The sequence below is a fragment of the Pelodiscus sinensis genome, chromosome 13 (assembly GCF_049634645.1).
Source record: "Pelodiscus sinensis isolate JC-2024 chromosome 13, ASM4963464v1, whole genome shotgun sequence".
Taxonomy (NCBI): domain Eukaryota; kingdom Metazoa; phylum Chordata; order Testudines; family Trionychidae; genus Pelodiscus; species Pelodiscus sinensis.
The window spans coordinates 33909156-33922632 of record NC_134723.1 but is presented as its reverse complement, the minus strand read 5'-3'; the positions used below and the strand labels follow the sequence as shown (position 1 = coordinate 33922632).

Here is a 13477-nt window from a genome sequence, read left to right as displayed (position 1 = left end):
ACTGTCAGTCACTTCTTAACTCAGGGCAGCTCTCATTCTGGTGCTCCTGTGCTGGAGGACTGGGGTGAGCGTGGCACACAGATCCAGGTATGTGGCCTCTCGAATCCAGAAGTTCTGCAGCCACAGCTCATCATCCCAATCGTGCGGCTGTGTCTTGCCCAAAGACACTAAGCAGGTAAGCGATAGAGCTGGGAACAGAATCCAGCTTTGCTGAGACCCAATCCAGTGCTCTATCTACTAGGCCGCACTTCCTCCCTTGAATGCACAAATTAAGCATACCCAACAAATAACCAACATATCCCTCAGCGTCACAAAGTTTAGACACCCCACACTACAGCACGACTGTGGACTGTGTTACTTATATCTCCAAGACCAGGTCATCCGCCTGTGTAAATGGGCATGGAAGTCAATGGAACTTTGTCAACATACATTGACTGAGGACCTCACTCTAGGGTTCTGCTATTTCCCATTTGAGCTGTAAAAAAATAACCAGCAACACCAGAAATATTTTTACTGAAATTCCCACAAGAAGAACAAAAGCCCAAGAAAACAATCATTTGATTCAGACAACTATCAACGTACACAGTTCTTCACCAGCCCCCTTTGTAAATTGTGTTTGCACAGAACAGACAAAATACAGGAAGGAAATAAATGAGTACTAAGCAAAGCAGTTACTAAAAATACTGTTGACACAAGAAAACTATAGAATAAAGTGAAATCTATTATTACAAATTTCAGAGAAAACGTAGGATTCCACACAAATTAGCAAAGCAGGAGAGATATGGCACATAAACGAGCAGTTTTCTTTTAAACAAGAAATTGCATTCAGGATACCTGGGTTCCACCGAAGAACTGTTGCAAAATTTGCTGCATGTCCAAAGGCAAATCACTTAATTTCTTTATGCTTCAGTTGGTAATCTATAAAGCGGATCTTACTTATTGTCTATAAGCACTTTGCAGTTATTGGAGGAAAAGTGCTAAGTATTATTAGTATGTCTCTGTTTAACGATGACTTCCTACAGAGACAATTCTACCTTTGATCTTTGCACAGATCACCCCGGGAAATCAAGGGACTAAGAGCATATGAGAGTTTTATGAAAAAATATTCAGACCGCCACAAACTCACCTGTTTTAAGAAAAAAATATAATTGTTAACTCAGTGGTTTAGGGTTTTCCCTTTATGCCCTAAGAGGCATAGGTGGCAAGTCACGTGAGCCCATGGTGTGTATGCTCCACCAGTATTTAGGAATATCACCAATGTTTGGGCTTATAAGCCATCCCATCTATAAGACAGTCTGGTGTAACTGCCCTGAGCCTGGTGCTTTGCGGGGCTCTGCATTTCAGGGAGAAGCAGGGGTCAGGGTAGCCTGGGGGATTAGTGTGGCATCACCAGCAGCAAACAACCCAGGCCCAGCTCACCCCTCCCTGCCTCTTTCCAGCCTGCTCCATCTGTACCACACTTCTTTCCAGCACAGTTCTGCCTTCTCTCCATCCCCAATCCACCCTTCCCTCAAACACCTGTCCTGCCTCTTTCTGGCTTTTGCCCCCCTGCCCTGCCAAATGACACCAAGAGTCAGCAGGAAAGAGCAGAGTGGGGCAGGCAGGGATGGGGTCATTCACTACTAATGGTGACCGATCCCCCACTAATCCTCCAGTCTGCCCTGGACTATGTGAATGAGTAACCAGTTAACCGGTTATCTAGCAGGCATTAGGGATGTCATAGTGTAGACGACTACACAATTAACTGATAAGCCTGGGCATTTCCCCCGACCTTGCTTGCTGCCTCTGTATCAGGGGCAGCTAGGGAGGGGGGAGTGGGAGTCAGTCCCCATAAGGAACTGGCTTAAAACCTGGCTCCCCACAAACCCCAGATCCACCTGCCCCCTCCCTGCTGCCTCTGATAGAGTCAGCAGTGCAGAAGGAGAGGGGGGCCGGCTGGAGCCAATGTATGTGGGCAGTGGCTTTCCAGCCAGCTCCCAACGAATAACAGCTCCCGCGGACCTGCCTGCCTCCCCTTGCTGCCTCCTACGGGGGGGAGGGGAGGCAGGAGCCGATGCCGAGGGGAGCTGGCTTAAAAGCCAGTTCCCCCCAGGACCAGCTCTCCAGTGCCGCCTGCCCCCCCTGCACGTGGCGGGGCGGGGCGGGGGGGACAGAGGAGGCTGCCATGAAGCAGCCTCTGTCTGCAGCAGGCCCGAGCCCCCCACAGGGGCTGTTCTGCATCCCTCAAAGCAGCCTCTCTCAGCAGCAAGCCTGGATCCTCTGCAGACAGAGGCTGCTGCACAGCAGCAACCCCTATCCGCAGGGAGCTCAGACCCCCATAGACAGGGGCTGCTCCCACCCCCCCACTGCTTCCTCTATATAAGAAGTGGCAGCATGCAGGCAGCCAGACTGCGCAGGGAGCTGGTTTTTAAAAAGGCTTCTCTCGCGGACCAGCTCCCCCCTGCGCTGCTTCCTCTGATAGAGAGGCAGCTGCGTGGAGTGGCAGGGAGCTCCCCAGGAGTAGGGCAGGGAGCCCACAGGCTGCCAGCCCTGCCCCCTGGGGACTAGCAGATAGTCACGTAACCACTAAGTTTTCATGCGGTTACACGACTTTTCAATTACACAGTATCTAACATCCCTAGCAGGCATCACCCTTAAAGGGTAACGCTTACTAGGTAATGATGAACTGCTACCCGAGAGCAGCCCCCCACTCATGCCCCACTGCTGGGAGTCAGCAGCCTTGCATACAGGGAGTGGGGTTGGCGGATGACTCACAGCCCAGCATAGGATCGGCAGCTGCTGCCCTTGGCGTAGGGGTAGTGGTGGGGAGTGGACCCTCAAAGCGCAGGGTCTAGAGCTTTTCCCTCCTATTTTTTCTGGCCACCGCCAAAAAATACACAAACTTGGCAGCAATGGTAACAGGACCATTGGATGATCTGCACTTCCGCACGTTCTATTGCAATTCAAACGTGTGTCAGAACCAAGCCATTCATTCCTCTGGAGCTCTGGAAGCTAGATCCTTTGGGAAGTCTCTCTCTTCCCAGCATGTGCTCTCCTTCCAGCAGTCTTTTAACACAAGAAAAAAAAAAAGAAAAAAGAAAAGAAGCCCCAGAGTGTTGTGAAACACTGGCTATTTTAAGTATGGACTGGTAACCCAGCAGCAGCATTTGCAATGTTGATGTGTACAGATAGGTATGTGAGCTCACCCACCAACCATTTTCATCTATACAGTTAACAAACTAACAGGCAGGGAGCATTTGTGGTAGAGGTGCCATTTGAATAGCCAGGCTGCTCCAGCCTGCTATGCAGAGTAGTTAATTAAACTAGTACCATCAAGAATCTTGGTGACAATGGGAAGAGTTAAGGGTATTTTTGGGTGGTGGAGACACTTCTTCGATGGAGGTACAAACTTTGAGATTAACACCACTCATCATTGTAAAAAGGTAACCTTCAAATGTCTGTAATCAGGATTGGATTCAAACCAGTGAACTTCCAGGTGTTTAGGCTCCACAATCATATTCCTAGCACTAAATAATTCTTTCACTGAATGAATCACTTTCAGGAAGATAAACATCTTTCTATGAGAGGATCTTATTTTCCCCTTTTCATTTTGAAATAAAAATGGGCATATTAACAGTTTTGACATGGATCAAACACTTGTCCTTGTAAAACAAAGATATCTAGCACTAATTTTTCCCCCTCTTCTTCAACTTTTCCAAGTTTTTTTTCCCAATCTGTGGACGTGACTCTGTAAACACCCTTGAATGCACGATTTATCCCAGTGTGCTTATGTGTGTAAATATTATGGGCCTTAATTTCCCAATGGTTTTTTGTTTCTCTTTTTTGCCCTGCACTGGATGAACTGGATTTATTCAAATTAAAAACAGTTTACAACAAACCCTATGTCAGCCCCAAAAAAATCACATTTATCTGGAGAATCACAAGCTGTGTAGATCAAAGTATTATTATGGCCCAACCCTAGATTGGAGAAGACCGCAATTTGACTGGATGGGCTTTTCACGTGGACATGAGGTGGGATGTGTAAAATAATAAGACATCATACATGGCAATAAAGTAGCTGAGAAGATGTTAGTGTTTAGCAGAGGGCTGTACTTTTATAACATTTGCAGCAACACAAACGACTTTGTAGGCAATAAGTTTTCTAGACCTACCTACGAGTTCTATACTTACAATAACCCCAGGGTAATAACCTCCAACAGTCACATTTTGGGTTCTTGTTGTAGCAGCTAGGCCCACCGTAAGAATTAATACTGACACAATGAGGAGAGTCACAGTTACGTAGAGGGAATTTCTTTTTCTTCTATTGAATGACCCTAAAACACACATACATAATAGAATTCGCTAATTCCATCTGGGGACAGCAACCATTCCCAAAGTTCCCCACCCACCATCACATGCTGACAATGCTTTATTTTCTCTCTTACAATTTCATATCCAGCTCTTTTTTATTTCTGTTGGCCATTTCTCGCTTCAAGTGAATATATAAACCACTGTAGATCTGGAAGGAATTAAGTTATATCTATCACTGTTGGCATATATAGCAATGGATATCAGCTGGTGTAAATCTTCATAGTTCATTTGCTTTCCATGAATTTATGTTGATTTATACCAGACCTAGCCCCTAATTTTGAGACAATGAAACTAACAAGAAATATTATTTTATGACTTGTATATGTATTAAATAAATATTTATTTAATCTATTTGCTGTTAACTTAAACAGCTACCATCCACTTTTAAAGGTGATCCTATCACATGATGATAAATACAGATATCCACAATTTTCTACGTAAATGAGCATTAATAACAACCATTTTTCCTCATCCCATGGCATAAATATTAAACTATAACTAAGCTACAGGTATTTTAGATGCTATTTGTGAATTATTAAAAGTTACATAAAACTGCCAATGCACACTTAGATTCTGGACTTGAATTTTAAAAAATAAGCTTAAGTATGTATAGGTTGCCTGAAAGAGTGTAAATACAAAGTAATGATTCCATTAGCCAGTAGAAAAGCCAGTTGTGATGTCTAAACACTGTTTATTCAATATATATTTTGCAAAGTTTAAAACACTTTGATGATCAATCTTTCTGATTAAATTTTATAAATTATGTAAACCCGAGTGCAAGTATTCAAATGGCAGTATAATATATTTCCAAAAGCTCCCCTTCCTGGCTATCTGCATTGTGAGTCTGCATCCGACATTATCAAGAGCTAGCACATAGGGATGTAATTGTTCAGAGGACTACACAAGTAACTGATAAGCCAGGGTTTACTGGTTAATCTTGTCGACTACAGGCAGTCCCCGGGTTACGTACAAGATAGGGACTATAGGTTTGTTCTTAAGTTGAATCTGTATGTAAGTCGGAACTGGCGTCAGCCGCTGCTGAAACTGATCCGTTTCAACAGCGGCTGAATCTGGACACCAGTTCTGACTTACATACGGATTCAACTTAAGAAACAAGTCAGCTGCTGCTGAAACTGATCAGCGGCTGATTCCAGGAAGCCCCGGGCAGAGCAACTCTGCCTCGGGCTTCCTGTAGTCAGCGCTGGTCAGTTTCAGCAGCGGCTGACTTGGGGACGCCTGGGGCAGAGCAGCTGGGGTGCTGCCGGGTTGGTACAGTAGCGCCGAGGAGCGGCACGGCGGGACCAACCCAGCAGCGCCCCAGCTGCTCTACCCCAGGCGTAGGCAAGAAAAGCCTGGTCTGCTGGGGGAAGGGCACTAGCTGCACCCTCCCCCCCCAGCAGACCAGGGAGACGCGGGTGGCAGGACCGCCCGCGTCCTCCACGGCTTTGCTCCGTCTCCCTGGTCTGCTGACCAGGGAGACGGGGAGCAAAGCCGAGGAGCACGCCCGCAGCGGGACAGCCCAGGCGCGCCCGGGCTGTCCCGCTGTGGGCGTGCTCCGCGTCTCTGCTCCGCATCTCCCTGGTCTGCTGGGGGGGGGGGGGTCCCCCCCAGCAGACCAGGGAAACGTGGAGCAGCTTTTCTTGCCCCAGAGGACGGGGGCGGCGGGACTGCAGCGCATCTGGGCGTCCCGCCGCTCCAGTCCTCTGGGGCGAGAAAAGCCCCGTTCGTGACTGCGGATCCGACATAAGTTGGATCCGCCTAACTTGGGGACTGCCTGTACTCACAACACCCTCTGATAGAAAGGCAGCAGCAGCACGGAGTAGCAGGGGATGTCCCGATAGCGAGGCTGGGAGCACACTGGCTGCTGGCCCACCCCCAGGGACTATCGAATAGTCGTATAACTGCTAAAATTTGATGCGGTTACACAACTATTCAATTACACGCTAACATCCCTACTGGCAAAGAGGAACAACTAATGATGAAAAAAGAAGAAAGGACCAGCCCCACAGAGGAAGATCCCACACTCAAAGCTCCCAACACAGGGCACAGAGGAGAGAAGTGATCCCGCAGACTTCCTGACTCCCCATTAAATACAGTAAAACGTGTACAGCAAACAGATCCTTCGGTCTCAAGGCCATGCCAGCTGTAATCCCAATTTGCTTTTCTTTCTGGTTTACCCACAGATTTTGTATCTATATAATGATGTTGATTGGGGTGTGATTAGTTTGCTAAATGTTTGTACAGCCCCTAGCATGGATGCAGTTTTATCAATATAAAAGTGCCTTATAAAGTACAACTTATTCTCCTTCCCATATAGGAGTACCAGTATAAAATTCCTTTATAATGGGTGCATGCAATTTGCCTTAGAGGGATTGTATTGCTTTAACTCTACCAACACAGTGGAAACACCTTGCGTTTGTAGACAACCCCTTAAGAAGGCCTTAGGCCACCTCCATTAAGCAAAAGTCTCTCAAATGGTCACTGACCTGTACATTGCATTTCACTGCATATTAAAGAAACGCTTTAAGGTTCCCTTCACACAGTGACACCATGGCAGCCTGATCCATATCCCGTGGCATAATAGGATATTGCTGCACCACATACAAGCACAGGGATCGCAATCTTTGTAACCTACTTGTGCAAGTATTCCGACTCCGACTGATTTAATTGGAACACCATATTTACATAAGGTTTACTCATATGAGTAAGGGCTGCAGGATCAAGGAATAATACCAGTAATATTCCTGATGCAGGCTGACTGAATTAAGGTTAGCTGCAGCCAGCCAACTACAAACATTTTGCCCTTACCTCTGCATACCAATTGCCAGCTTCTTTTCCTGCAGTCTCACCGTTCCTCCCACTGATACTTCACGTTTAACCAGTTAATCAGTTGGGGGGGGGGGGCATTCCAGAGCATATGCTCCCCCACCCCATCGTCACAGGCAGGGGCTGCTCTGGATGCCTGGAGCAGGCCCTGCCTGAGACGCACCCAGGCCCTCATGGACAGTGGCTGCTTCAGATACCCAGAGCAGCCCCTGTCTGTAGCAGGTCCCATGGGGCTGGAGCAGTCTCCCGACCATGATGGACAGGGAGCTGCTTCAGCCCCCATGGGTTAACCCGGAACAGATAAGCATCACCTGTTAAGGGTGATGCTTACTGGTTAACCAGTTAACCTTTCACATCCCTAATGCACACAACCCTGAGTCATCAATTCAGCAAAGTCCTTTAATCTTTTTTAAGCACAGTCTGAAAATGTAATCCACTATGGAAAAGTTTCCGCCTAGTGTGCATTTCAGAACAAATACAATTTGTTAATGTGGTAAGAGGGTGTGTTCTGCTCCGGGGTTGACACACTATTTTTTAAAAAACAACAAATAGTCTGGTAGCACTTTAATAGACTAACAAAACGTGTAGATGGCATCATGAGATTTTGTGGGCACAGCCCACTTCTAAGCTCATGATACCATCTACATGTTTTGTTGGTCTATAAAGTGCTACCAGACCATTTGTTGTTTTTTCTGTACAGACTAACTCGGCTACCCCCTGAAGACTCTACTTTTTGTTAACATTAGTGATTCATTTACTAATTCTGATACCCTGTGGGGGAAAAATGACTTGAAAAATTGGTGAAAACTCTGGAAAGTGACACCTCATGAGAGAACAGCATGAGACCAGCGAGATCATGTCTAGCACAAGTGCTTATCCAGGCTAACGCTAACTAACAAAAAACAGGTATAAATTTGTTCAATTTTTTTTAAACAGCTTTTCCTAAAGCCACTGAAGATTATCAAAGCTGCTCCTAAAATTCAGGCCAGATCTCTTATCACCAAGCCCTGAATTCTTTGTATGTTACAGGATGAATCAGTGTGCATGTGTATAGGTGGCTAATATTTTTCTATTTTGTATTTTGCTAAATGTGCCAAATAAGTTAACGCAAAATACGTGCTGCTAAAGCATTTACAATCTGTTGAGTCTTAGTGAGAACATTTGCTTTGTATTTACTGCCTGACAAATTCTAAAATGTAGCTTTCCCTAATACTCCATTTGTTTGTATATTTATTAAATCCCAATTTGATTGCTTTTATAAATGTACATTCCAGATGGATGCCTTAAATTCTCAAAGACTTACAGGTTTAACTTAGCCAAATGGGCAAAACTTCTGGAAAGAAAAGTTAAAAAAAAAAGTCATCACCTCTTAATAAAGAATAATTTAAATTATCCCTGAATTTTGTGAGATACCGAGTTGCTGTATTAACCAACTTTAATCAATGGCTAATAAGCAAATTAGTTTGAATTAGGGATGTTCGATAACTTTTATTTTAGTAATCATGTAGCTGCAAAAAAATGTATCAGTGACACGGTTACTTAAATACTCTCCAGGGACGGGCTGGCAGCCAGTCCACTCCTGGCTCCAGTCCCACTCCTAGGGAGCCACCTGCCACATTGCACTGCAGTCTCTGACACAGGATGCAGCAGCATGGGGTGACAGGCAGAGCATCTGCAAGGAGAGCCTCTCCTCCCCCACGCTGCCTCTGTGGGAGGCAGCAAGGGAGGGGAGATGGCTCCATGGAGCCAGCACATGTGGCGAGCTGGCTTAAAAGCTAGCTCCCTACACATATTGGCTCCCGCCTGACCTCCCCTCACCCTCAACGCTGCTGCCTCTCTATCAGAGGCAGCTGCATGGGTGGGGGGAGGCAGGTGGTTCTGTGGGATCCGGTGCTCATGGGGAGTCAGCTTTTAATCTGGCTTCTCACTAGGGTTGCCAGATGGTTTCAACAAAAATACTGGACACACTTGACATTACATCACAATCTACATTACATCTTATTTAGAAAATACCGGACATTTATATTTTCTCAATTTGTTTCCCGAACAGAAAGCTCAAATATTAGATTGTCTGGTTCTAAACCGGAGACCTGGCAATCCTACTTCCCATGGGCATTAGTTCCCATCCCTCCCACACCCTCGTTTCTCCTACAGAGGCAGCAGGAATGTGTGTGCATGTAATTGTTAGGATTAACCGATAAGCCTAGGCTTATCGGTTAATCGTTTAGATGACGATATGCTAACATCCCTAGTTGGAATATACACTTAAAGTATTTTAACTATAGACTAGCATAGAAGTGGATTGGGTAGGCCTGATTAATTGTTTTGGGAAGAAGAAAGGAAGAGTTAGGAATTAGTGTGGGTTGTTTGTGTTGTATGTTTTACCAACATATTTAAAATGTGTCTGACTTTCAAAAAGATCATTCATTTTGAACCTCAGAAGTGTCCTATTAGTCACAACTTTGTAGAATATGCCCTCTGGAAAACAACAAACACACACCAGTTTTTTATGTCACTTTTAAAAGTTTAGAGTATTATCATGGGCAGGGCTTGCCAAGCGGCGGCGAACCCCACTCGCCAGCTGCACAGTTCTGCGCTCTGCGCTGGCTCTTCCAGGGTGTAATCTACTCGCCACGGGCGAGTAGATTACATTATTTGTCGAGCCCTGATCATAGGTATATTATTAGGCCGTGGACTAAAAAAATAAAATGATCATCAGAAGTGGAAAGGATAGCACATAACGAGCACACATTTAACACTTATTCCTTGGCCATTATGCCTCTTAACAATCATTTCCATTATTTAGAACTGGAATACTGGTTTTGTGCAATTATTTAATTGAACGTATTTGGATCTGTGATCATTGCATTAAAGCCTATCTTCCTCTAAAATGAGTAAGAGGCATGAAATAGATATTTATTTGTAATGGTTCTCAGAAGGATAAATTAAATTGGTCAGAAAATATCTTTCAAAATAGCTAAAGAGCACCATGAATGCTTATGGCCAAAACTGATAAGTAGGATAAGCAGGATGTCTAATGCGGGCTAGCTCACTGGAAAAAGGAAGGGTATGCCATCTTAAGATAGAGTTATTATCTGTCTCAGGCTCCCAATAGCTCAAGCCCAAGCTACTTTTATTGTTCTAAGACACTGTAGTCATCTGTGACTCCACTGTCAACACCCTTTCAAACTAGGGATGTAATAGTGTAATCAGTTAACTGATAAGCAAAAGCTTATAGGTTAATGCTACAGACTACATGCATCCTCCCCGCTGGTAAATTTTTTAGCAGGCTGGCCAGCAGCCTGTCTCAGTGCTGGCTTGCACCAGGTCTGGGACCTTCCCCTGCTGCAGCTCTGCATTTAAAGGCTGTGTCTACATTGGTGCGATCTTGCGCCAAAGCGGCCACTTTTGCGCAAAAACATGCTGCCTGTCTACACTGGTGGGGAGTTCTTGTGCAAGAACACTGATGTTCTAATGTGTGAAATCAGGGCTTCTTGTGCAAGAACTATGATGCTCCTGCTCAGGAATAAGCCCTCTTGCACAACTGTTCTTGCGCAAGAGGCCAGTGAATTTCTTGCGCAAGAAAGCCCGATGGTTGAAATGGCCATCAGAGCTTTCTTGCACAAGAGAGCATCTACACTGGCATGGATGCTCTTGTGCAAAGGCACATGCCAGTGTAGAGCTCTTGCGTTAAAGAGTATTTGTGCAAGATCATGCCAATGTAGATGTAGCCAAAGTGTATTAGGAGCTGGGTGGGCAGGCAGCCTGGCTCAGTCCTGGCTTATGCCACGTTCAGGATCTACCCCTGCTGCGGCTCTGCATTTAAAGTGGATTAGGAGCCAGGCAGGTAGCCCAGCTCAGTTTCAGCTTGTACCGGGTCAGGGAGCTCAGACCCACCACCTGCCAGCCTGCACTGCTGCCTCTGTATCAGAGGCAGCAGCATGGAGCAACAGGCAGCCGGTCCACAAGGGGGCTGTTTTTTAAACTGGCTCCCCTCACAGACCAGCAGCTCCTGCCTGGCACCCCCTGATACAGAGGCAGCAGCACGGAATGGCAGGGGGCTCCTTGGCAGTGGGGCCAGGGTGCACTGGCTGCTGGCCCCATCCCCAGGGACTATAGAATACTTGAGTAACCGATAATCAACTATTCAGTTAACCAATATTTAACATCCCTATTTCAAACCACCTAGCACGAAACAGTGCTTATGCGTTCAGTGATTCCCAAGAACAAGTCTACAGCATTCCCCACAACTGCACAACCTGACCCAGAATTAGTGCTTTATTAACGCATACACAAGAGCAGGTGGCATTCACAATACATAAAAAGGCTGAAAAACACATTAGCTTCCTGCTCCTTACAGAATTAGGAGGATAAGAGACAACGTTATTGGAGAGAGACTGTGAATTCTCCAGTATTTCCTGACATATGCTGCTTGAATTGCAAACAGGAAGCTACTTAACCATATAGCAGGGGTCTCAAACTCATGGCCCACAGGCCATCTGCAGCCCAAGCAGTTCCACAATTCAGCCTGCTGGCACGTGAGTCACTGCTGGAGATGGAAGGCAGAGTGTCCGTACTCTTCTCCCCAAGTCCAGCCTCTGCCTTACCTCTTCCCACCCTGCTCTGCCCGCATCACACCCCTTCCTTCAGGCTCCCACCCATGAGGGATGCAGCCTGGTGAAGGGGTGGCACCAGGGGTCTGGTGAAGGGGTGGCACCAGGGGTCTGCCCCCCCCCATCATTGTGGCAGCAGGAGCTGTGGGGAAGTGGAGCAACCCAGCAGCTTCCACTCTGCTCCACTGCCCTCTCGCAGGCTAGCAGTGGGAAGCAGAGTGCCCCAGCCCCAGTGCGGGCTGGCTTGGGAGTTGGCCACAGAGTGGAGGAGGCTGCTGTGTAGCTCCACTTTCCTGCAGCTCCCGCTGCTGTGGTGAAGGTGTGAGAGGCCCAACCCCTATTGCCAGCCCCAGCCCATCCAGGGCCCTGCAGGCTAACCTGAGTATGGGGGGATGCGGGGACACCTTCTCCAGGCCACAGGGATGTGCCAGTGCACACCTAGCAGCTGGAAGCCTCTCTAGCTTGTTGTGGGGGCCCGGTGGTGGCACTGGGCCTCCTGGGGCGATTCAAGTGCCCAGGGGAAGCGGGCAGGGCCAGCGGACGCATGTGGGGAGCACCCAGGCCAACAGGCAGGTCCGGGTGACACATGGGAGAGTGAACACTCCCGAAGCCCTGCCAGAGGGGTGCCTGCTGGCCCACTGGGAGGATCCGAGGACTGGCACTGGCCCTAAGGTCAAGCGAGTTTGAGAGCCCTGCCATACAGTGTTCGTTGCAAAGGGTATTTAGCGGAATGGATTTCAGAACCAGGCTTGAAAGTGGAAGGATTCAACTTGCTCTTAACGAGGAGCAGAATTTCCTAGAAAACCCTGCCTGGGAGGCACTGCATGGGCAGGAGGGGCGCAGGGTGGGGCCCCGACTCCTGCAAGCCAAAATGAGCCGTTCCTTGCAGAAGGGGGCCAGGGGCAAGTTGACAAGCTCCCCGAGGCCGGCCAGGCTAGTCCCTTGGAGACAGACACTTGCTGCCTCTGCTCGCGCCGTCCCATGCGACGTGCAGCGGGAGCAGCAGGCCCCGCGCCTCTCGGTGCCAAGCCGGCTCCCTGGCAGGAGCGGGGCCTGGCAGGTGGACACGGGGGGCCGAGCGCTGCGCCATTCACCCGCCTGGCAGCCGAGCTGCGAGCCTTCCCCCAAAGCGCCCGGGCAAGGCGGGGACCCCCCTGGGGGGCTGCACGTGCCCTCCCCGCGGCCGGGAGCTGCCTGCAATCCCGCCGCCCCGCGCCCTGCACTTACCCGCGGAGTCAGGCAGGGGGACGGCGCTGGAGCGCTGCTGAGTCAGGGACTGGCGCATGGTGCCGGCTGCGGCGCTGCCCAGCGCCTAGAAGGCAGGAGCGCGGCGCCTCCTCCCCGGCCGGCTGCGCCCAGCAGCGGCCGCGTCCCCCGGCGCAGCTCGCCTGGCCATGCCCGGGGCAGCCGCTCTGGAGGCGGCCCGCTGGCGCCTGCGCAAGGCTTCCCCTGCCCAGCGCGCCGGGGAGCCCCCCCAGGAGGGGAGCCCTGGCTGTGCGCGCCAGCCCCGCGGGTTACCAGTGCCCCCCTCGCCGTGAGCCAGCAGCGTCCGGGGGCAGCCGGAGCGCCACTACCAAGCCCACTAACAGCAGTGGCTAGCGGATGCTGATTCAGGGCAGTGTCACCCCCGCAGCGATACCCAGGGCATCTGAGCGGGGGCTGAGCGGCACAGTCCAGTCCTGACTCCC

General features: G+C 48.7%; 1 protein-coding gene across 2 annotated transcripts in view; it reads right to left on the bottom strand.

Moving 5' to 3' along the window:
* The window catches only part of TMEM255A (transmembrane protein 255A), a 56994-nt gene extending 43762 nt beyond the window's left edge, over positions 1 to 13232 (bottom strand). The window contains exons 1-2 of one of the 2 annotated variants that reach the window (XM_075940993.1): positions 13017 to 13232; positions 4171 to 4313 (exon numbers count right to left, since the gene is read on the bottom strand). In XM_075940993.1, the coding sequence (XP_075797108.1) occupies positions 4171 to 4313; positions 13017 to 13074 (201 nt within the window). In that variant the 5' untranslated portion in view covers positions 13075 to 13232. The remainder of the gene's footprint in view (positions 1 to 4170; positions 4314 to 13016) is intronic. The other variant, XM_075940992.1, reaches the window with a different exon arrangement.
* Between the last annotated feature and the right edge of the window lie 245 nt (positions 13233 to 13477).